Here is a 23,359-nt window from a genome sequence, read left to right on the forward strand (position 1 = left end):
GTTGAGAGTATATGAAAACATTACATGATCAAATAATGTACTGTACTGTCGTTCAGTGACAGATCCAGGCGGTTTTTTATTTGGTTGGTTAACCAAAAAAAATTATAACTACCCGAATATGTACAAGTTGTTTGTTTACTTTTATTTGAATACCTAAAGATACAGAGTATAATTCAGGCCAGTAACGCGTTTATGAATAACGCCATGAATGGTGTTCAAATAGTTATTCACTCTAATACGTGGATAACCATGCGTGAATGAGATATTATTACGCCGAATTATGCAAGCGGAGTGGACGCACGTGCGACGCGGCGCCTGTTAAACAAAATACAAACGTAAGCGAGCGGCCTCAGTGCTCTGGATTCTTGACGCTACGCTGCACGCTTCGCCGAACGCTCCGCTTGACGCTCGCTACTTAGCCGTAAATGCCCCAGTTTTAGACACTATCCCAATAGTTTCCACCTTCAATCTTAATTCCAAACAATAAAGGAGACAAAAAACGTCATGTCAACTATTGGAATTAGAATGTCGAATACTAGGACGTCTACTATAAAACACACGACCAACGTTACCGTTCTCCGACCAAAACAAACACAATAATTAGGACGTACTCATGTCATGAGCAAACATAAGTTTCATTCATAATTCATTGTAGACACCTAAACTATGATATGGCTAAATTAAAACATAATATAATACACTGAATTCGTTTTAATATATTATCACACTAATAACCATACAAGCGAAACTGCCTGAATTAAAACAGTCAAATAATTCAATCAATACATATGACGGTGCTCCTATATTGGCTGTTATAAAATGTTATACGTACGCTGCGTGCAGCGCTTGGTCAAAAGGAGAGCAGGACCTTTTAAAATCCATAATCTCATAAATTGATTAACAATAGTTAATCGTCACACGACTCTTGTCAAATTATTATGACCCTTGTGTTCATATCATATTCCAGATACGAAACAGGAAGTTCAACTGCCCTTTCATGTCCAACTGATCATGCATTTTAGTTATAAATTTGGTACAAAACCAATGCCTCAAGTTGGGTTATTCCCACTAGTTGCCACCAACTTGTTACGAGAGGTAAGTACTGAATTTTTTTTCCCACCTTTTACTAGTAGTTTCCCAGTAGTCACCACTGGTAACAACTTGGTGGTAACTAGTGGGAATACCCCATTAAATTCGATGAAATTTAAATAATTTTCTATAGGAACAGTTGCATTTGTCATGTTCCGCTCAGTTTTCAAACAAAACAAAATCAACTCTGTTATATATGAGGATATGATAGTCATAAATCGAATTATTCGACTGTTCACACTAGGCACGTAGTATATTTTCTTACATATTCCTACCGTCTGATACTTTCTGCTATCCCTAATTAAATTTAAAACTCAGCTGTATAAATTTCAACAAATTTATGATTTCATGCAAATAAATCTCATAATCCTTTCATTTCTTCCGTAAAGGCGATTTCTCCGACTTATCGAGAAATTAAGGATATTTTAATATGACGGGTCTAAACTAATGTATTTAGCTAAAACGCCATTCTGAGCGTTTTGAGACTGAAACGCAAGTTTTGCGGCTCTGTTATGTTATGGCAAGATATGAAAACTTGAGTAATCACTTTTAGCAAAAACAAATCATCCAGATTGCATTTAACCAAAACAGATAAAATAAAGAGTATTGGTATCCGTCCTATCTACATCCATACAAAAGTGTGAATTCTACGCTCCCCTTTATAACCCCTCGTGCGGCAAGACGCCTCGAAATCGACGCTCTCTGACAACCGCGCATGCGGCGGGCGCCATTTTAAAATATTGCTTAGCGCCCGAGGGGATAATACAGATCGATAAAAAACTTACATCTAGTCATATAGGAATAACATTTATTGTATACCTCCAAGAAGAGATCATACTTTATACATAAACAGAATACATATGCGGCATCTAAAATCGTCCGCTAGCTTGCGCGGGAGCACGGAGCGAGTGAACGAACGCGGATACCATTTTAGGTAAAATCCGTCGCACGCGTCAGCGCCAGGCAGCGTACGTAACTCATACTATTTTTCGTTAACCCGCTCACCCGCTCTGTGCAACCGCACCAGCTAGCGGACGCCCTAAAATGGACCTTATCGCAACGGGATAAGTCCTTTCTTGTCTCAAAGTACCGACCGTAAATTATAATACACGATAACTTTGGCTCACAATACTATTGGCTAGACGCGATATTGATGTTATGACATAAGTAATAAGAGTAATGTTCAGGCGTAACGATCTTTTTCATTATCCTAAATAACTTATAGAAAAATATAGAAGAAAAGAAGTGTTGTCGAAACAACGCACGCCAGTGCGAGCCACACGCTGTTTGTAACCGAAAAGCGTAAACGAACAGAGAACGAAGGTTAGAACATTAGCCGTCGGAATCCACGACCATGACTGTATTGCCAAGTTACAAGATTCAGTGTAAATAGCAAGCCGTTGCTATGTTTTGTGTTTTGTATTTAAAATAAATGATTTCACACCATGCATGAAAAAACACCAGAGCAGTAATAGAGAAACGTAGGGAGAAGTTATTTAATAAATCGTATAGAACTATAAAAAGTAGGTAATTTAACCGTAACGTCATGTGCTAGTATTTCATATCATAGTGGCAAATAGTTTTGACAGTTCGAAAAAAGAAACTGATTTGACTAGTTGTTAATTACTGGATATACGCACGGAAGGAAACGCGCGGGCGGCGGGCGGAGCACAACGTCATCGCGGCGAACCGCGAGCGACCCGCGGCACACACTTGGCTTTACCTACTGCACCAGCAACGGACTATAATTGTTTGGCCGGAATTTCGTCTGTTAAGTCAAATACACTATTGATGACAACTTATTTTTTGTGTGCAAGTTATCTAGGATAATGAAATGGTTCAATAGCCAAAATTATACTCTCCCAACCCCATGACATTGGTGTCACAAAGTAGGCATCACTGGTCTGTTCCAACGTTTGGTTCATCCAAAATACTTGAGAACGAAACTCAGATTCACCTACGACTTGATTATTTCTCAGTTCATTGACGCAACATTGGTGGCACAAATATAACGAGGTCCATTGAAAAATCAACAGCAATAATAACTATACACGTAAGTACAAGAATAACCACAAGCAATATAGGTACGATTATAATAAATGAAAACAACGCCAACTAAATTTCTCAAAATGCTCGAATTTCAACTTTAACCTTTTCGACGCCATGTCAAACACAAAAGCTGTCACTCGGACGCCACGTCACCGAAGTGTCAAAACTGAAACTGAACTTTATGCATATGCACGTAGGTCTATGGTGCTCTGTGGTCTATGACGGATTAATCCGTCTTTGGCGTATCCGTCATTGGCGTCAAAAAGGTTAATACGTGCATATAAAAACTAAAGCAAAAATACCTAATAGACCAGGGGTTCCCAATCTTTTTCAACATGCGGCGCAGTTACAAGTTTAGTATTTTGCAACGGCGCCCTTGTAAATTTAAAATCACGGTCGAAAAAGAGTGACACGACGCTATATTATTTACCGATGCGAGCGCTCAAATAGGTACCCGCGAATATTTGTGGTTTCGGATAATGATAGAACTCACGGCGCCCCTCTTTACTTTCTACGGCGCACCAGGGCGCCGTGGCGCACACTTTGGGAACCCCTGTAATAGACTTTAATTTATGATGATAGTACTATACACTGGGAGTAATATTGCCCTTCTGGTTTTATAGAGCTGGATGTTTTGGACATTTTGATCTTTTTTATCAATATTTATAGATTTTTTTTTTTGTATTTACTCTATCGGCTATCTTTGTTGCCATGGCATGATTAACCATTTAAATGGCGACACTCGTTACATTTAATTTAATTTTCTTAAAAAAAATCCACTTTAATTCATTATATTTTTTTTTCATAAATATTGTGTTATTACCACTCAAGAGTCACGAACTCTTTCGATCCCAATGCACAATGGGATAAAAAAAAATGACGTAGAGTTTTTTCCCTATTGTGTTAACATTTCCCCATATATTTTGTATGGCGGTAATTTCAGTTACATTTTCCCATGATAGCCGATTCCCATGATACAGAACAAAATAATAGTTTAGTAAACACAAACATCACACTTTGCAAACACTTCTTGTTCAATCAATTGGTTCTAAAATTGTCATGTTTCTATCGCGACTACATCATTTGGAATGCTGAACTTCAATAATAACAAAACAGATATCTTTATTTAACTATCACTTATTTACAGCTAATTTTTACTATTGATAATCCCATATAAAACATTAGGCTTACTGCAAAGCCCTTCTATTGGACATTGGATATTGCGGGTAGAAAAAAAAAACACTAATTAATGGACTTTAAAAATAAGATATACTTATTTTCATCCTCATTTCAGAATTCTAAAACGGTCTCATAAAATCAGTATTATTCAACAGTTTTCTCTTAACTGGGGCCTATTGCGTAATATTACGAATATTAACGAAACTGTATTTCTATTAAAAGGAATTTGAATGAAAATAACCTGTTTATTGTCCTGTATATAAGTTTCATAACTGTTCATAAGGGCACTGAATTTAATGAACTGACTGGCGCGGCGCGCCCGCAGTGCAGCGCAAGGCTGCACTGGCAGGATCGCCATGTGAAGCGTTAATGAGACAACCCATAGGTTATAAGTACAGCTTTATTCTGGATAATATAACAAGCACTCGTATATATGAGGTACGCTAAGAGAGTGTGAGTGTGACGTTGCACACACACCACAGAGAGTTCCGCCAATATAAGTAGTTTCAAAATCTTATGCAATAGGCCCACGTTTTTACAACCTCTCAGATTCCGCACAAATCTGGACTGTGTAATTCCTTAACTATTCTATAGCCATAACCGCTATTTGCCACAGCGAAATATGTCTTAATACATCTTATACCCTGACAGGATTTTATCTGGCCTTCGCAATGTTGCAGATTCTCCGTGGTACTAATTTATTTTATTGGCAGTCCTTGTCCAACAGACGTTGTCAAACAAGAAAAAATATTTCGGAATCATGAACTATTTTGCCACAAAAATGCCTAAAAAGATTGTCTTATTACTTTGAATACAACAAAACATTAAAATCAATAAAAGGACGAAGGATTGCGTAGCATTCCAATGAACGTTTCGAAATTAGTTGTTGACATAAGCAGTACTGACATTTTATTTGACTATAAACGACTTATACGCACTATATTGTTATCGCCATGTGTAAGATGATTGCAGCGACATTATCTCAGGGCCAAATATAATCTTCTCAGGCTTTAAATGTTCTATATTATGTGTCTAAAGTAAGGATTCGCAAAAATACGTGCCCTAAAATCGCCTTTAGTACATAACTTCGTCTTAACTAGCATTAAATAACAATCCACTATAAATTGTATCAATTGCATGTTTATTGTGATGTCGATGGATATCTATTTTTTGATAAAAACATTCTTTTAATATTTTACCAGGGCGAAGTTCGCCAGCAACCGCGAAGTTAGGGTTCCCTACGTACTTTTGCTGATTTGAATGGAGTTTGATAGTATTGTTATGAGTCGCTACGTCGCTAGATTGAACAGATTACAGAATGGGCAGTCGTCTGTCGCCGGAGGGCGGTGGACACAATCAAGTCAAGCCCGCTGAGGCACTCTACGATATAGGGCACGTGCATGAACTGTAGCGGGCAGCACAGGAGCCCCTTGATTGATGTAAATGTCAAGATTAAGTTTCCGATTTAGGCCACAAGATGGCAGCATTTACAGCGCGAGTGTGCGTGTGTTTAAGTTTCCAATTTAGGCCACAAAATGGCAGACCCTCCAACGTGCACGGTCCCGGTACTGAACGTACAACTGTACATGTTGTCATTGCGGCTGTCCCTTATCTCTACGAGTGTATAGTAAAGTTGAGTCGCTAACCGTGTCAGGCTGCTATGTAGTTCAGACGGGCAGTCGTCAATCGATGGGCGGCGGTTGCGCGGTGATACTCGACGGTGGAGCCGTCAGGTAGCCCGCTGTAGTAGGCGCCGCTGTAAACGAATGTTAATTTGAGACAGTCATTTAAAACCGATCATCTTCACGCTTTTATGCAAGGCAAATATAAGGACAAGGCTCACACGCAGCTCTTGGCCAAACACGTCTCTCGCTCCCCGTGTATGGTGGACATGGCCCACAGTGCGTTGACTAGCTACAGTGACTACCTTGTAGCGCGTGCTGTGAGGGCGCAGTGATGAACAGGTCGTGTCGCTGCTGGGCGTACTGCTCCCACACGCGGCTTTTGGCCAGCACGCCTCTCGCTCCCCGTGTGTGGTGGACATGGCCCACAGTGCGTTGACTAGCTACAGTGACTACCTTGTAGCGCGTGCTGTGAGGGCGCAGTGATGAACAGGTCGTGTCGCTGCTGGGCGTACTGCTCCCACACGCGGCTCTTGGCCAGCACGCCTCTCACTCGCTCCCCGTGAGTGGGGGAGCGCGCCATGGCTTTGAGGGCGTTGACCAATTGGGCGGCGGCCTGCCCGTCGAGGCGGGTCTCGAGGAGGGATAGGAGTTCGTCTATTAGACCAGTGTCTAGAGCCTGCAGAGAAGGAACATTATCGTAACTACCTTTAATATAATTAAATTATTTTATAAAAATATCAAAATTTGACTTATTATAACATAGTTTCCATCCGTCAGCCACGCATTATAATTATAACTTACAGCACACGTTCTGATTGTTGATGTGTGGGATATATGACCAATTTTAAACATATTGAAATAACACCTAGATAGATTACACGCATTGCTCTGTAGGAAGCAACAGCGCATACATCAATACATATTATACTAGCGATCCACTTTTAAATTTAAAATTCTCTCCAAACTTTTTATGTTATTTAATTCGTTCATTGTTGCTCCTCCTGCCTTTAAATTGCAAATACTATGGCGCTATCGGTAAACGCCTGTCTAATAAGTACTTGATAATCATTTTCACATTTGTATTTGTTATAAATGAGACAAATATATGAATATTATGAATACGGGGGTATACCTGCAACACGAGGCGGTCCGTGTTGACAGAGCTGTTGAATATGGAGGCGAGCGCTTCACACGCGCTGCCGATGATCTCCCGACATGACTTCACGGCGGTTTTTAAGCCAGACATCACTTCGGTTTGGTTCATCGCCATTACGCACGACTGCAAAGAATTGTAAGCAAGTAAAACTATTGTTAAGTGTTTCCATCATTTCGGCGATAGACTGCGAGCCAGGAACAGATTTCTATGACCAATCGCCTCCTGGGCGAAAACTCGTATAGTGATTAAGGGCTATGAATGATAAACCCTCGTGGACGTCAGCTGCTACTCCGTTGGTGGGTTGACAATTGGCAGCCATCGAATCACATAAAAAAATTTCATTGCCTCCCGTTTGACTCTATATGCTCCTGGCCCGCGGTCTAGGAATTCAACTAAAATTTTGCGAAATAAAAAGGTTTATCGGCGTCATGAACAGCGGCGGCCAGAGTAGCGTGTAGAGGCGAGAGTAGTGTCATGGAACCAATTCGAACATTTTTTAATAGCATATATACAAGCATCAATCAAAGATCTTCCGACTGGAGCCTTGTAGGAGGAGGTGTACGTGGTAAAGGCCGCCGCTGGGTAAAACTTCGAGAAGTAGAAATGCTGATCATACCTGTGTGCGAGCTAAGGCTGCGACGATGGGTACGGCGTGTAGCGGGCACTGTGGTAATAATCTCATCAGTCGAGGTAGTTCACCCAGTTGGGCACACACTTCGCCCAGCGCTGGACGCGTCGATACCAGTACGGCTAGCGCTTTGGCACAGATGTCGCCTCTGCTGCCCTGTACCGACATAAACACATGTGTTACAACAGAAATATAGATCAATTACCAATATCGTCATTTTGTATGTTTCGTTCAATGGTAACTCAATGAACAGAAGTCGGTTAAGCTTTGAATAAACTCCTACATGCATTGATTTTAGGATTGAAAGAACCATTCAGTGCATGAGATGACAAGAAATAACTCGGGGTGAATTTTTGTACAATTTGTCAATACATATCAGTGTTGGCCGAACGTTAATTACTTCGCAAATTGAACCATAAACTGTAGCCGTTACGGGTATGTTACGTTCGGTTTACGGTTCAAATTTGTAATGGTTAATTTTCAATCTTTTCTAATTAACTATCGGCCAACAATTATACATACATTGATTCGTGCGTAGGATGTTTCACGTTTTACTAATACTTAGAGTCGGATTTGACCCTTCCCTCTCGTACTTGAAGTAGACGACGCCACCTCGCACGTAGCGCTATGCTGATGTGCTACGAGCGCTACGAAAACTGTAGCGCAGTGAAAAGGTAAGCTAATGTGGCTAAAGGCATTCATCGCCAGCGCGAGATACCAGCTACGTTTGTAGCCGATAATACGACATTTCCTATTGCTACACAGTCGCCGGGAGCGCCCGTGTGTCCTCTGTTCAGTCCTACCTCGCTCGCGTCCTTGCCGAGCGCGGCCACGCACTCAGTGAGCAGCTCCTGCAGGAAGCGCTTGGGGCTGCGGAGGCTCCAGTGCGGGCTCTGCAGGAACAGCTTGAGGTAGACGCCGCCGACGACCACCTCGCCGGGGGGCGCCCAGGTGTCCTCGCCGGCGGCTCGCTCCAGGGTCTCGCGGTCTTCGAAGGTGGCGTTGGGGTCGCGGAGCTGGTTGCACTGGTGCCTAAGAAAAAATAAATAATGATTATATTAATTAAATTGTTTTAAAGAATGATTTCCGCCTTGTCAACCTAACCAAAAAACTGTAGTGTGAGTATGCCAGCGTGCTGTCCAGTCGCGCGCGCGCCTCGGCCGTCCACACAAGTTGGGAAGCTAGTGACGCGGGTCAAACACGTGCGTACCCTGGGACCCTGGGTCACACTTCTATATAGCTTCACACGCCGGGCACGTAGCACGGATGTGCTTACGTGTGCTACGAAAACCGTAGTCGTCAGTCATTGTGCGCGCATGCAGTCCGTCACCACACGTTCGGGTTGCTCGTGCCGCGAGTCCAGCATCTGCATACCACTCGGCGGTACCTCGCATATAGCTTCACTGACGGAGACGTAGCACTATGCAAATACGTTACGCCGTAGTAATAGAAGTGCTACTTATACTACGAAACCCGTACTTACTTGTCAGCCTACTAAGGTAAAGTGCTACAATCTCGCGCGCGCGCCTTGCCCGTCCACACAAGTTCCTCAAGTAGAACATGAGCATAGCACTCACTGGTCCGCTTTAGACACAGTGCTACAAGTGCTACGCCGTTGTAATAGATGTGCTACGTGTGCTTCGAAGCCCGTACTTACTTGTCAGTCCGCACGGCTAAAGTGCTACACACTCGCGAACGCGCCTCGTCCGTCCACACAAGCTCGGGGTGCTCGTGGCGCGAATCGAACATGTGCGTAGCACTGGCTGGTCAACTCTCGCGCATGGCTTTACACACAGTGCTACATATGCTACGCCGTTGTAATAGATTGCTACGTGTGCTACGTAGCCTGTACTTACTTGTCAGCCCGCTCAGCTAAAGTGCTACACACTCTCGAACGCGCCTCGTCCGTCCACACGAGCTCGGGGTGCTCGTGGCGCGAATCGAACATGTGCGTAGCACTCGCCGGTCCACTCTCGCGCATGGCTTCGCAGAATACGCCGGGAACGTACCGCGACATTGTTAGACGGACCTGTAGGTTTGTTTTCACATTAGATATATGTATTAACAATTAGAAGGTCGAACCATACTGTTCTACCTTAGAGCTGGCTAGGGGGCGCCGTTAGCCTTCAGTAAGAAATGCATGTACTTGGAAAAATTCGACCTATGCCGCCGTGACCCCGGCGACCGAGTGGCTCAGGCACCTGCCGCGATAGCAGAGGACGCTGGTTCGATTCCAGCCTGGGGCACTGGAGGCCTTGGTCACTTTTTCTTAGTATATGACATTTATTTCAGTTTATAATATAGTAGTATTTTTACTTGAAATAAAAACAAATTAAATTATATTCAAAAAATAATGCAATTTGTTCTAAGTTCTCCTCCCCTTCTCATAAAACTTTACAAGCCTCATTTAGGTAACTTATGTTTTATCCCTTTAAGATTTAAGACAAACGATTAATAGCCAATTGAGGTTTGCAGCTCGTTTACGAATAATGCCAGTCATGTCTGGACAAAATATACGAAAGTTAGGGATCACAAAGTTAACAAGTTGATCAATTTCCAGACATAATTAGGTAACGGGTTCTTGTACATTTTCATAAAAATATCTTAATATAAATAATACCTTGGGTCCGTGTAGTTTGTCCGCCATCATTCGAGCCAACAACTCGACCGCGGACTCCCTCATCTCGGGAACTTTGCTGTTCGCGAACAAATCTAATAGGTATATCACAGCTCCTGTAATAAACGGACAATATTGAGCATAGATTACACAAATTACGTAGTATATAGCGGTTACAGAGACTGCGAGTTCATACACATAAGAAAAACTTTACTTACAAACTGCTATGCATCCTACACTCTTTTATATTAAAGCAGCCTATGTTCATTACTTCAAATTTCATAATATATTATGCGCATAATATTCTTAGGCCGTATATAAAAATTACTAATGTCGGATTTTTATAACCCATTCTCATAGAGACGAACTGTTGTCATAAAAGCAGGTAAGGTTAGGTTAGAACTGCGAATCCCACAAAGACAAACTGTTGCCAGAAATGAAGGTTAGGTTAGAACTGCAACCCTCACAAAGACGAACTGTTACTAGAAAAGAAGTTTAGGTTAGGTTAGATCTGCGGCTTCGACAAAGACGAAATGTTGTCTGAAATGCAGGTTAGGTTCGAACTGCGATCCTCACAACGACTAACTATTGTCATAAAAGCAGGAAGCAGGTTAGGTTAGAACTGCGAACCCCACAAGATGGACTGTTGTTAGTAAAGCAGGTTAGGATAGGCTTGAAATTATGCATTAAATAAACTATTGTTAAGAAGTTAATATTGGCTAACTTACGCATAAATAGTATAAGTTTTAGGATATTTGGATTTAGGCTATCCGGGTTACGCGTATAAGGATTCGACATAATAAGAATCTTATGACATAATTTCACCTGTAGGATGGAAATTTATTAGACAAGGCAAATGTATGCGCATACAAATTTAGGATATTCGAATTTAGGTTAAACGGGTTATACGCATAGAAGGATTCAGCATAAAAATCTTATGACATTTAACCTATAGGGCGAAAATATTTTAGGCAAGACAAGTTTATGCGCATAAAAATTATAATAATAAACTTATTCGGATTAATAGTTGTGCCAAACGTTGTTATGCCAATAGTTGTTCTGCGAAGTGAAATTAGGCAAGAAAAAATTATGCGTTCTAATATAGACCCGATTACTTTGCCCCACATATGGATAAAATGCAACTCTCTCATTAGTTTTTGAACAATCATGAGGGCCTTTACCAGTTGGTGTGGTGAAAATAAACTTTCATATTTAATTTTAATTTCTATTGGCTTGGATTATAGATATGACATTCCATAACAAAGCTGTTTATTCTCGTATTTGTGTATAAACTTTCGTGTATTGCTCAATAATGTATGCATTACCTTTGGCCAGCGCCTCCTTGACGAGCGCGGTGCTGGCGAGCAGCGCGGACAGCGCGGCCAGCGCGTCGGGCCGCGGCGGCCGCGCGGCCAGCAGCGCGAGCAGGTGACCTGTGGGAGAGATGACCGATAAAACACAAGCATATTCTTTTTCACGTCAGCAGCTCGAACAAGGGTAATTTGCTGCTTAAAAACAGTGAGCAAAATCGCATTTTGCTCACTGTTTTTATCACTTTGCCTCACTCAGTGAGCACAATCGCATTTTGCTCACTGAGTGAGACAAAGTAACATTCAAGTGACCTTTATATTCGAATGTCATTTCAACGTGCGGGGCCTAACACAAGTTCGAAGTATTTGGATTCTATTGTCTTTGTCCCTTTCGCGTCATTAGCAAAAAGAAAGAGACAAAAATAAGTGCATAGGTTATTCAACGGTATATTGACGGTTTATAATAGACCCCCGAAATAAGTCAGACCGCATCGCCCTACGAGTCCAAAACACCCTACGAGTCTTCATTCGTAATAATTAATTAATGAAATAAAAGTTTAAAATTTAATAAAAACACCATATTTTACATATTTTATTATACAATCAAAACAATGAACTTACACAAATTTACGCAATTGTTGGGGAGCCATTCGAGGGTAGAGTTTCTTTACTTTTATCAACCTACTGCAAGATTTCAAAAGGAGGAGGTTATCAATTCGGTTGTATGTTCACTACTGTACCTAGCACTTGGCTGGCGGCGACGTCCTCGACGCACTCGCGGCTGCCGGCGGCGGCCAGCACGCTCCGCAGCGCCGCGTCCTGCAGCGCGGGGTGCGCGCGCGCTGATAGCATGCCGAAGATGAGACCGAATTGGCCTATGCACTGGATCTCAGAACCTGAAACAAGCGATACAATGATAACGTTCAATTAATAATGTTAGTTTCAAATGTCGTTTTTTGATGTGAAGCTGTCTTTAAAAAAATTTAACAAGTGCGAGTCGAACTCGCCCACCGAGGGTTCCGTGCCTTTTAGAATTTGATATTATAGTGGCACCAGAAATAAATCATCTGTGAAAATTTCAACTTTCTAGCTGTCACGGTCATACTATTATACAATTTTACCTAACAAGACTTTTTCTACGAGTCATCCAAAATAATACTTTTTTTTACTATAAAACCTAAATAAGTAATGAAAATTGGTAAGTATCTCAGTAGACAGAAATGTAGTACAAAAGACATAAACGCGCGGATTCGGACGCCGAAACTAAAGGACGCAACAGTAATAAACATTAAGATGAGAGAGATAGATTTTACCTGGGTTCTTAATTATGACATTGGCGAGAGCCGACAACGCCATAGTGATATGTTCCACGCGCTCCGGTGTCATGTCTTCTTTGGTCTGTTCCAGGATAAACTTCAGCAGGTCCAAGATGAATTGCTGAGGGTTCTGTTGAACAATGATTACAGGTCTCAGTTTACTCGTTATGTGGCGTATTCATAAGTATAAAAACATCAGCGTTGGAAGATCCCGTACCTTAACACGAAAGCAAAAAGCTAAAACATGCAGATAAATAACATATCTTCATGGCACCTACTTGGTGGTTACTCAAGAACGGTGCAACCGATTTTGTTAAAATAGTCTAACCCCCTTATTCATAAGCGTCTACTAAAGTTAACAAGCCGCTAATAATCGTTTGTTCCTTTCCATCATACCAATACGTCTAAATATATAGGTACATAGATTACGTTCTCCTTTGTCAAAGTCAGGACTTGAAAGCCTGAAGAGAGACAATGTCAGACCTGCAAGGACTTCAGTTAACAGTGTTTAATGCTAAAGTTCTCAACTCACCGGTATAGGGAACTCGGGCTGGTCGTTATATATGGCCACATAGACCCCACCGACGACCAACAAGCCCTCATGAGCTGTATACTTGAAGGCGGGGATCAGTGGACCGTCGGGTTCCATTTTGGCTCGGAGGACGTCGCGTAGTTCGGCTCTGGTGCTGTTGTCCCAGACCAGCAAGGGTGTCCGCCAGTTTGAGGTCAGGGTTTTGAGTAACTGGAAAAAATAAAAGAATTCGAAGATAGTATACAGATTATCATACCATTTTAGAGACTTTTTCTTCTCATCTTTAGTGCCTTAGAAAACATAATGGATTCCCCGCAAGACATCCGTAAGAGAACCAAAGGTATTGACGCTCGCAAAGTTGTCAGAATTAAGTGCAACTGAGCGGGACATGGTGCTCGTTGAAGGTAGTTGGGCAGAGATGATTTAAACAGCGACGGGAAATGTTCTTGTAATCCGCGATGACGCGCCGATTTGTCAAATCTAGCCTGTAATAACATGACAATACTATTTATGGCACGCGTTGTCGTGAATGACACGATCTTTAGGGATTTTGACAAATTATAAGTATGATTTTCAGCATTCAAATATGATGCTATGGTAAGAACATAACATTTTATACATTCGCGATTCATGTCAAAATCCCCATTAAGAACACAGCCATTGGAAAGCTACAAAAAGAGCGTTGATCTACTTAGATCGAAGACAAGTGTTAGATGAGAACAGCGCAGAACCGGTCTTTGTGGACGGCCACGGCGATTCTGTCCACCAGCTGTCTTTCAGCTGATAAGATGATACCTCAGAGACTATTTCCTGAAACTTTCGATATCATGGTGAAGCTACCTCATGCCGGTCCTCGTCTGCGAGCCGCGAGCACAAGTAGGGCGTCAGCGTGGCCTGGAGCGCCGCCCGGATCCGCTCGTCCAGCGGCCCCGCCTCCGCGTGCGGCCCGAACATGGCGGCCAGGGCTGCCACGCACAGCTGCGCTAGCTGGTTCGCCACCTCCTGTGCAATACAAAAATCACAATCATCAGTCAGGCCGATAGAATAACATTTATTTAATACCACATCGGTGGCAAACAAGCATACGGCCCACCTGATGGTAAGCAGTCACCGTAGCCTATAGACGCCTGCAACTCCAGAGGTGTTACATAGAAAGTAGCCGTGGGCATCATGTCGAACAATTCTTCAGAGCACAGCCCATTGTACAAGCGGTAGAACACACACAAGGAGGCAAAGTCTCTCCTTAGACTTAAAGGTTCAATGCCGCTTACATTACGTATCCTACCTCTTTTTTATAATACGTTGGTGGTAAACGTACGGCCCGTCTGATGGTAAGCAGTCTTAGCCTATGTACACCTGCGACTTCAGAGGAATCCAATCGTCAGAATGTGTCGTGAGTCAAAAATAGAGAAATTGACATTTTCAACTCACGGCTGACAGTATTCAGGAGGCAGGTTGTTAGGGTTCTCAGCCGTCATACTTCACAATACTTAATACTTTATAATAATATTAAGCAATTGACATGTTAAAATGATTTATATTATTCTGTAATTTAGTGTAGTTTTAAGATTTTTTATTATTATTTTAGGATAGTTATTGCTCGTTGTAATTTTATCTCGCTGTGCATGCTTATTTTGGATGGCATTCTTATATAATACCTGCCTTTCTATATACAGCGTGAATTTTTGATACCACCACATAATCAAAAGGGCAGTTACTTTAGACCAGAATGAACACAATTTCATAGGTTTCATCAAAAATGTACGACTTTTATTTTTCCATAGTAAATAATTCAGCAAGCAATGTATCGCTACTTTGTTAACTCATAACGTCGCATTTATTGATGCGACGTCACAACTGTCACAAGTGACCATGATGTACGAAATACATTGCCGCTTGAAAAAATTTCTAAAACTCATTATGCACTGGTAGTTAACACTAAATTTTAAAAAAATCTTTCAGAATTGTTTTGCAGCACTAAAACCTACGTCTAGTTTAACTTTGCGATTATATCCAAAATACACACTGTATTGTAAAAAAAAATCGAAAGTTGTCTGTTTAGTGTGCCTTTTAAATAAAATAAAAATAAAATTACGCCATTTGGCGGGATAGCGGGTCCACGAAATGCAAGCCATCTCGCGAGAAAATTGCTACAATCGGTCTGGAAGAACATACTTCGTCCGAGGCACCATTTAGACATAAACGTATGACTACGAACCTGCTTGTTAGCCTGTGCGTCAGTCTCCACGCCGGACTCCTTGAGCGTGTAGTCGTACTGCAGCACATTGGGCAGCAGCGCCTGCAAGGCCCCGGCGAGGGCGAGCTGCTCGCGGATGGTCGGCTCCGCCGCCAGCGCCGCCACCGCCTCCGCGCCCGCGCACGCTGTGTCGCCGAGATGCTGCGAAAGATAGGGTAACTCAGTAAAACAAAATAAATTTCGAGAAATTATTTCCTCTTTCAATGTATCTTTTTTTTTTCTTTATTTAACGAGCTTAGTCTAAAAGACGATGCCGCTCAATAGTACAGATCGAGAAGTGTTCTTACACTAAAACATTTAAAGCCTAAACAGATCATTATTTTCGTCTTCGGATGCCCACCATCACCATACTGAACAGAGCTCTAGCCTCCCATTTCAATATATCTTAAGTATTAGATTTAGGTCAATGGCTGTGCTAGAAAAGCACATACTTTCTATTTTATTTTTCATCTATATCAATTTACTAGTTTACATTGGAAAATAGTCCCAAATGACTGTACCGTAATATACTAGAGAACGAAAATGAACAAAGTATATGTTCATTAGTGTTTTACATATTACATTATAAACTAAGCTTTGTTTATATATGTTCAAAAATTATAATTGAATTGGCCGATCCAACTATCACATCAATACAAAACCAGACAGATTGGTAAGTTGACTGAGCAAACGAGCTGTCATTTTTGTACCTAGGACATAAAAACACAGTTCTCCATTTCTCCTTAGCAGCGACACGATGTCCCGTCCCCGTAACAAAATGCGTCTGTCACATCTACTGGTTTCGTGAAAGAGAGAAGGGCACGAAGGGGTTAACGCCTAGGTAACCTGTAAACAGTGTGTGTGCTCACCGGTCGCCTCAGCAGCGGCACGACGTCCCCGCTGAGCGCCGGCAGCGCGGCGCACAGGGCGCGGCAGGCGGGGAACTGCGCGGCGACGGCGAAGTGTAAACAGTGTGTGTGCTCACCGGTCGCCTCAGCAGCGGCACGACGTCCCCGCTGAGCGCCGGCAGCGCGGCGCACAGGGCGCGGCAGGCGGGGAACTGCGCGGCGACGGCGAAGTGTAAACAGTGTGTGTGCTCACCGGTCGCCTCAGCAGCGGCACGACGTCCCCGCTGAGCGCCGGCAGCGCGGCGGACAGGGCGCGGCAGGCGGGGAACTGCGCGGCGACGGCGAAGTGTAAACAGTGTGTGTGCTCACCGGTCGCCTCAGCAGCGGCACGACGTCCCCGCTGAGCGCCGGCAGCGCGGCGCACAGGGCGCGGCAGGCGGGGAACTGCGCGGCGACGGCGAAGTGTAAACAGTGTGTGTGCTCACCGGTCGCCTCAGCAGCGGCACGACGTCCCCGCTGAGCGCCGGCAGCGCGGCGGACAGGGCGCGGCAGGCGGGGAACTGCGCGGCGACGGCGAAGTGTAAACAGTGTGTGTGCTCACCGGTCGCCTCAGCAGCGGCACGACGTCCCCGCTGAGCGCCGGCAGCGCGGCGCACAGGGCGCGGCAGGCGGGGAACTGCGCGGCGACGGCGAAGTGTAAACAGTGTGTGTGCTCACCGGTCGCCTCAGCAGCGGCACGACGTCCCCGCTGAGCGCCGGCAGCGCGGCGCACAGGGCGCGGCAGGCGGGGAACTGCGCGGCGACGGCGAAGTGTAAACAGTGTGTGTGCTCACCGGTCGCCTCAGCAGCGGCACGACGTCCCCGCTGAGCGCCGGCAGCGCGGCGCACAGGGCGCGGCAGGCGGGGAACTGCGCGGCGACGGCGAAGTGTAAACAGTGTGTGTGCTCACCGGTCGCCTCAGCAGCGGCACGACGTCCCCGCTGAGCGCCGGCAGCGCGGCGCACAGGGCGCGGCAGGCGGGGAACTGCGCGGCGACGGCGAAGTGTAAACAGTGTGTGTGCTCACCGGTCGCCTCAGCAGCGGCACGACGTCCCCGCTGAGCGCCGGCAGCGCGGCGCACAGGGCGCGGCAGGCGGGGAACTGCGCGGCGACGGCGAAGTGTAAACAGTGTGTGTGCTCACCGGTCGCCTCAGCAGCGGCACGACGTCCCCGCTGAGCGCCGGCAGCGCGGCGCACAGGGCGCGGCAGGCGGGGAACTGCGCGGCGACGGCGAAGTGTAAACAGTGTGTGTGCTCACCGGTCGCCTCAGCAGCGGCACGACGTCCCCGCTGAGCGCCGGCAGCGCGGCGCACAGGGCGCGGCAGGCGGGGAACTGCGCGGCGACGGCGAAGTGTAAACAGTGTGTGTGCTCACCGGTCGCCTCAGCAGCGGCACGACGTCCCCGCTGAGCGCCGGCAGCGCGGCGCACAGGGCGCGGCAGGCGGGGAACTGCGCGGCGACGGCGAAGTGTAAACAGTGTGTGTGCTCACCGGTCGCCTCAGCAGCGGCACGACGTCCCCGCTGAGCGCCGGCAGCGCGGCGCACAGGGCGCGGCAGGCGGGGAACTGCGCGGCGACGGCGAAGTGTAAACAGTGTGTGTGCTCACCGGTCGCCTCAGCAGCGGCACGACGTCCCCGCTGAGCGCCGGCAGCGCGGCGCACAGGGCGCGGCAGGCGGGGAACTGCGCGGCGACGGCGAAGTGTAAACAGTGTGTGTGCTCACCGGTCGCCTCAGCAGCGGCACGACGTCCCCGCTGAGCGCCGGCAGCGCGGCGCACAGGGCGCGGCAGGCGGGGAACTGCGCGGCGACGGCGAAGTGTAAACAGTGTGTGTGCTCACCGGTCGCCTCAGCAGCGGCACGACGTCCCCGCTGAGCGCCGGCAGCGCGGCGCACAGGGCGCGGCAGGCGGGGAACTGCGCGGCGACGGCGAAGTGTAAACAGTGTGTGTGCTCACCGGTCGCCTCAGCAGCGGCACGACGTCCCCGCTGAGCGCCGGCAGCGCGGCGCACAGGGCGCGGCAGGCGGGGAACTGCGCGGCGACGGCGAAGCAGCGCGCCGCGTGCGCGCACACGGCGGCCGCCACGTCGCCCGGCTTCGTCGATGCGGACAGGACGGGCACGCAGCGGGTCAAAGCTTCGTGGAGGACCTGATCAAAAAATATTAGTTTATTTCATTTTTAATCCACCTCTATTCTTAACACATCTAATTCAGGATGTTTGAGAGGAACCGGAAGGATTTTAATAACGTATAAATACGATTAGAGGCTAAAATGTCCTATAAAGTTGATTATGGGCTAGTTTCAAAGATTTAAAAAAAACATGCATATTTTTATTGTTAAGCTATGAATTTCCTACCTGTAAACCTCCCTCTCTCCTTAATTCCTCGGCATTGAGAGCTGAGCACTTAACAGTGGCATGCGCCAACTCGCACGCCGCTGGCAACAAACCAGAGGAATCTTTTTCAGCAAACAGTTGCTCCGCTTCGGCTTCGAGACGCGCTGTTCGAAGCAGTTGAGGGTAGCCGGCGTATTTGTACGGTGCCAGTACTATGAACAAAATAAGAAGCTAAGATATTTCGTAAAATAACGAAATAACTTTTTATTTAAAGGAAGTATAATTACAATTTGGTGCCGTGACCAGGATAACCTTTTTTTTTTGTGGCAGACTACTAAGTCCCATCTGATGATAAAGTGATGACACGGCCTAAATTGAAGCTCACTGATTTACAAATAGCCTATTTGTTCTTGCTTTGAAGACACCTGAACCATAATTGCCATTATAAAGAAGTTGGGAGCAAATTCCATTCCTTTGCTTATACTCTGAACAACCTAGTCGGAAGACTTATTTTAGCTGGTTTATTTTATTTATGATACATAGTTACCTTGGTTATGTTTCATTACATCTTCAAAATTGCCACAAAAAAGTAAAAAAATATAGTAGCTTACCGTCCGAATATCGCTGGAAAAGTATAGTTTGCGTGCGCAATATAAGCACGATGTTGTTTGCATTCGGCCCGTCGCCGGTCCACACGTTGCGGCTGCATAGGAATTCGTAAGCTTGATTTACTGCCTCGAAGCGGTCCTGAAGCACAAAATTCAATATAATTAATTGCATCCCCCGAGATGCCTGAAATTTAAACAAAGCTTTCAACGTTTTTCCATAAAATTGAGATATCAATTATTCAAATCTAAATTGTGGATTGTGGAAGTGTTATGCAATTTAACTATGGAAAAAAATGAATTGTGGATTAGCAACAATATTACGAATCGACGGCGGTATTAGAATAGAATAGAATAGAATATCATTTATTTCAGTATAAGTACAGAGTTATACAATACATATAGAGAAAGAAAGAGAAAAAATGACTTATAACTAACTTGTACACTGTATATAATTATACTGAAAAAGGTGAACATTCAGCATAATGCCAGGTCCTACTGAAGTAGTATTATGGTCGCATTTTTATCACTTGTCATGTCATGCGTCACTTTAGCACTTACAAACGTGTTAGAAAGTGACAGGTATGATAAAAGATGAGAAAACGTCGACCATATTAGCCCTACAGGTTAGTTTATAAAAAAAAAATATAAAAATAATTTATTTCAGGTATATCAGGCACCCATAAGACACATTACAAAAAATACTAAAAATAGATTAAATAACAAATTTAGCAGCTACAAACATAATAAATGATTACAAAATTAAATTAAATTAATTAATTATTAGCGGCACTAGGTAGAAATCATCACTTTGTTTGGCCAGTGATGATTTCTACCCAGTGTTTTGTCATGGGGCAGTTCAAGCGCTCAGCGAAGCGGCAGTTCATGCTGCATGATGTCTGTTTATCATAAACAAATTCGGAATATAAAAATTGGATTAAACTTAATTGAATTAAATTGTACTAGTGATTAAGTGGAATGCTAGATGGTTGCTAGGTGAAATAACCAAACTCACCCGGCCCTCCGGGTTTTTGTCCGGATGGTACTGCTGCGCGAGTCTATAATACGCCTTGCGAACGGCTGCTTCGTCGTGTTGTCCAGTTAGCCCAAGAGCTGCATAAGCTTCGCTCGCTGTCATTGAAGGAGGTTTCTTTTCGACTTCGCGCCGCCATGCTTCTAATACATCTTTTAGAAGTTGAACCTGAGAAAAACAAATTGAGTGAGCAAACTTTTTGTGATATTATTTCAACGACAAATTACAATACTCAAATTTCGTTAACATTTTGCAAGGACGTCAGTCATTGGAACCGTGAGGTAAAAATAATGAAATAATATCGCGTTACACCCGTTCAAATCACTAAATATGTATATAAAACACGGGACTTCACAGTGTGATTTAAACCAAAAATGTGTCCAATGACTCACCGGCTCTGGAATCGGCCAGTCAGGGAACCTGTGTGTATCACACAGATGGCGCAGATAGAACATATTGCAGAACAGCTCGTGTTGTAGTTGTGGGTAACACACAGCTGGTATAGCTAAGTATGGGTAGCGAGCGGCGATGTGTGCGTGTAGGCGAGGGGTGAATTCGCCGATGTGTGCCGAGACCTTCATTATTAGCATTCGTCTGTGAACAAAAAATTAGTTCCGAATCAATATATTTTTAAATTATTCTCCAAACGCACTAACCACGTTCTTTTTTGGAACACAAAATTAATTTAAATTAATTAGAGAGTGTTGGCAGTTTTAGCGGGAGAAATGCATCCGAAAGTTATACCAATCACGCTAAAATAGTTATTCATATATTGTTCAAGCGTAGAACTAAATTAATCGGATGAATCTGTACAAATTAGTAAAGTAAGGCTGCCATGATCACAATTGTACCAAACAAGTTCTAACTTGTAAAAGTGAAACTGGTGCTAAATAAGGAATTTTATTCTCAGTCATTGAATTCATTAAAAATATTTTTTTTCTATTGATAGATGTTTCTATTGACAATTTGGTGCCGTGACCAGGATTGACATAATTTCTTCTGACAAGCTGGTTCTGAAAAAGAAACTTCTTAGTCAGTAATGAAAACTTTCAGGTCGTCATTCAGATCTTTACATGGTTAAAAAACCATCCGTATAAAGCCGTAATGCTCGCTTTGGTGTATTCTCATTTGTCCCCGTCGGGCACAGATGGGAATAAGTGTTTTCATATAAACCATTTCAATTTGTCCCCGCCTCATGTATGGCGGCTGTCACGTGGGGCGAAAACAAATGGGAATACACCCTCAATTTGCAGAAATAATAATTCGGTTTTTTTCTATGACCTATAAAAAGCATTTGTACTGTACCTCATCTCAGAGTTCCATATGGCTTCAGGCGTGTCCCATTCGCCGAGGAAGATCTGCGCAAATTTCTCCGCGCCGTGATTCTCCAGGTAACAGACCATGGCTTCTGGCAGGAGCTGACCGAGGATCGAGCGCTGCATTATGTCTGATGTAGTCTGCGAACAACGGTTATCAGCACTTTAATTACAATAATCGAGGCGCATAGGGATTTTATTTTATTAGTTTACTGAAGAAATCTTACCTGATCACCACTGCCTGTTTCATATGCGTGAGTCGCAGGAGCCTCGCGATATATAGTAGGTTCAAGCCCATGTACAACAGCAAGAAGTAGAACATTCTGGTACAGGTTAGTCGCTAGGTTGTGCATCACTCGTTACTGAAGGTACCTTACCTGATCAGCTCTGAACGCCTGTTTCATATGCGTAAGTCGCAGGAACCTCGCGATGAGTAGTAGGTTCGAGCCCATGTACAGCAGCAAGAAATAGAACAGTCAGGTACAGGTTAGTCCCTGGATTGTGTATCACTGTTTACTGACGGTATCTTACCTGATCAGTTCTGCGCGTCTGTTTCATATGCGTGAGTCGCGGGAACGTCGCGATGGGTAGCAGGTTCGACCCCGTGTACAGTAGCAAGAAGTAGAACAGTCAGGTACAGGTTAGTCCTTGGGTTGTGTATCACTGGTTATTGAAGGTATCTAACCTGATCAGCTCTGAACGCCTGTTTCATATGCGTGAGTCGCAGGAACCTCGCGATGGGTAGCAGGTTCGAGCCCGTGTACAGTAGCATGAAGTAGAACACGCCTGTCAGGTACAGTTTGGATATCTCAGGGTTGTCCTGCATCACTTCGTACAACAGGGTTGCCACCTAGAAAAAATATTGCCGAAATTTTTTAGTATAATTAGCCACAGCGAATTTGTGAATAAGTGTTTTAAATAAGATTTTAAGGAATAGACAAGCCAACATCAAAATAAATCAGACACACGTGCCCTGTTAGTATATACATAATATGTTAGTTGGTTTGTTAGTTAGTGTGGGCCAAATCTTGGAAGCTGAATTCGACCCACTTGCCGATATCCGATTGAGCTGAAATGTTGCATACATATGTATATCGGGTGACAATGCAATATTATGGTAGAATAAATGTCTCGATTAGTATTAATTTCCTGTGGCATAAAAGTACAGTCAGCGATAAAAGCTTGTATCAAAAATGATATTTATGGCAAAAACTTATTTTTATGATTAGTACAAACACTACCGTTTTTACCTTCTCAACGAGTACCGGGTCGAAGGTGAGCAGTAGCTGAACAACGTGTGCCAGACAGGCAGGTTCAGACAACATCCTCTTCACCTTCGGCAGGGGCCGTATTACCGCATCTTCCTCGTCTCTGGAACAGATATACGCCATTAAAAACGTTTACCCAATTACGCATAACATCATTCATCGCTTTAGGAAGGCGCCTAG

The 23,359-nt window shown here is 44.2% G+C and overlaps 1 protein-coding gene across 1 annotated transcript in view; it reads right to left on the reverse strand.

Moving 5' to 3' along the window:
- Window positions 1–3,700: 3,700 nt before the first annotated feature.
- Window positions 3,701–23,359, reverse strand: part of LOC133527536 (dnaJ homolog subfamily C member 13) — a 62,222-nt gene continuing 42,563 nt past the window's right edge. Inside the window, exons 21-41 of the mRNA XM_061864584.1 lie at window positions 23,162–23,282; window positions 22,597–22,761; window positions 21,901–22,052; window positions 20,988–21,189; window positions 20,578–20,763; window positions 19,569–19,704; window positions 18,979–19,169; window positions 18,579–18,770; window positions 15,720–15,899; window positions 14,342–14,503; window positions 13,502–13,711; window positions 12,967–13,099; window positions 12,394–12,549; window positions 11,669–11,776; window positions 10,347–10,459; window positions 9,583–9,755; window positions 8,530–8,758; window positions 7,715–7,882; window positions 7,075–7,221; window positions 6,396–6,618; window positions 3,701–6,073 (exon numbers count right to left, since the gene is read on the reverse strand). Coding sequence (XP_061720568.1) covers window positions 6,000–6,073; window positions 6,396–6,618; window positions 7,075–7,221; window positions 7,715–7,882; window positions 8,530–8,758; window positions 9,583–9,755; window positions 10,347–10,459; window positions 11,669–11,776; window positions 12,394–12,549; window positions 12,967–13,099; window positions 13,502–13,711; window positions 14,342–14,503; window positions 15,720–15,899; window positions 18,579–18,770; window positions 18,979–19,169; window positions 19,569–19,704; window positions 20,578–20,763; window positions 20,988–21,189; window positions 21,901–22,052; window positions 22,597–22,761; window positions 23,162–23,282 — 3,421 coding nt within the window. The 3' untranslated portion in view covers window positions 3,701–5,999. The remainder of the gene's footprint in view (window positions 6,074–6,395; window positions 6,619–7,074; window positions 7,222–7,714; window positions 7,883–8,529; window positions 8,759–9,582; window positions 9,756–10,346; window positions 10,460–11,668; window positions 11,777–12,393; window positions 12,550–12,966; window positions 13,100–13,501; window positions 13,712–14,341; window positions 14,504–15,719; window positions 15,900–18,578; window positions 18,771–18,978; window positions 19,170–19,568; window positions 19,705–20,577; window positions 20,764–20,987; window positions 21,190–21,900; window positions 22,053–22,596; window positions 22,762–23,161; window positions 23,283–23,359) is intronic.

Source organism: Cydia pomonella, chromosome 18 (assembly GCF_033807575.1).
Source record: "Cydia pomonella isolate Wapato2018A chromosome 18, ilCydPomo1, whole genome shotgun sequence".
In the NCBI taxonomy this organism is placed as follows: Eukaryota; Metazoa; Arthropoda; class Insecta; order Lepidoptera; family Tortricidae; genus Cydia; species Cydia pomonella.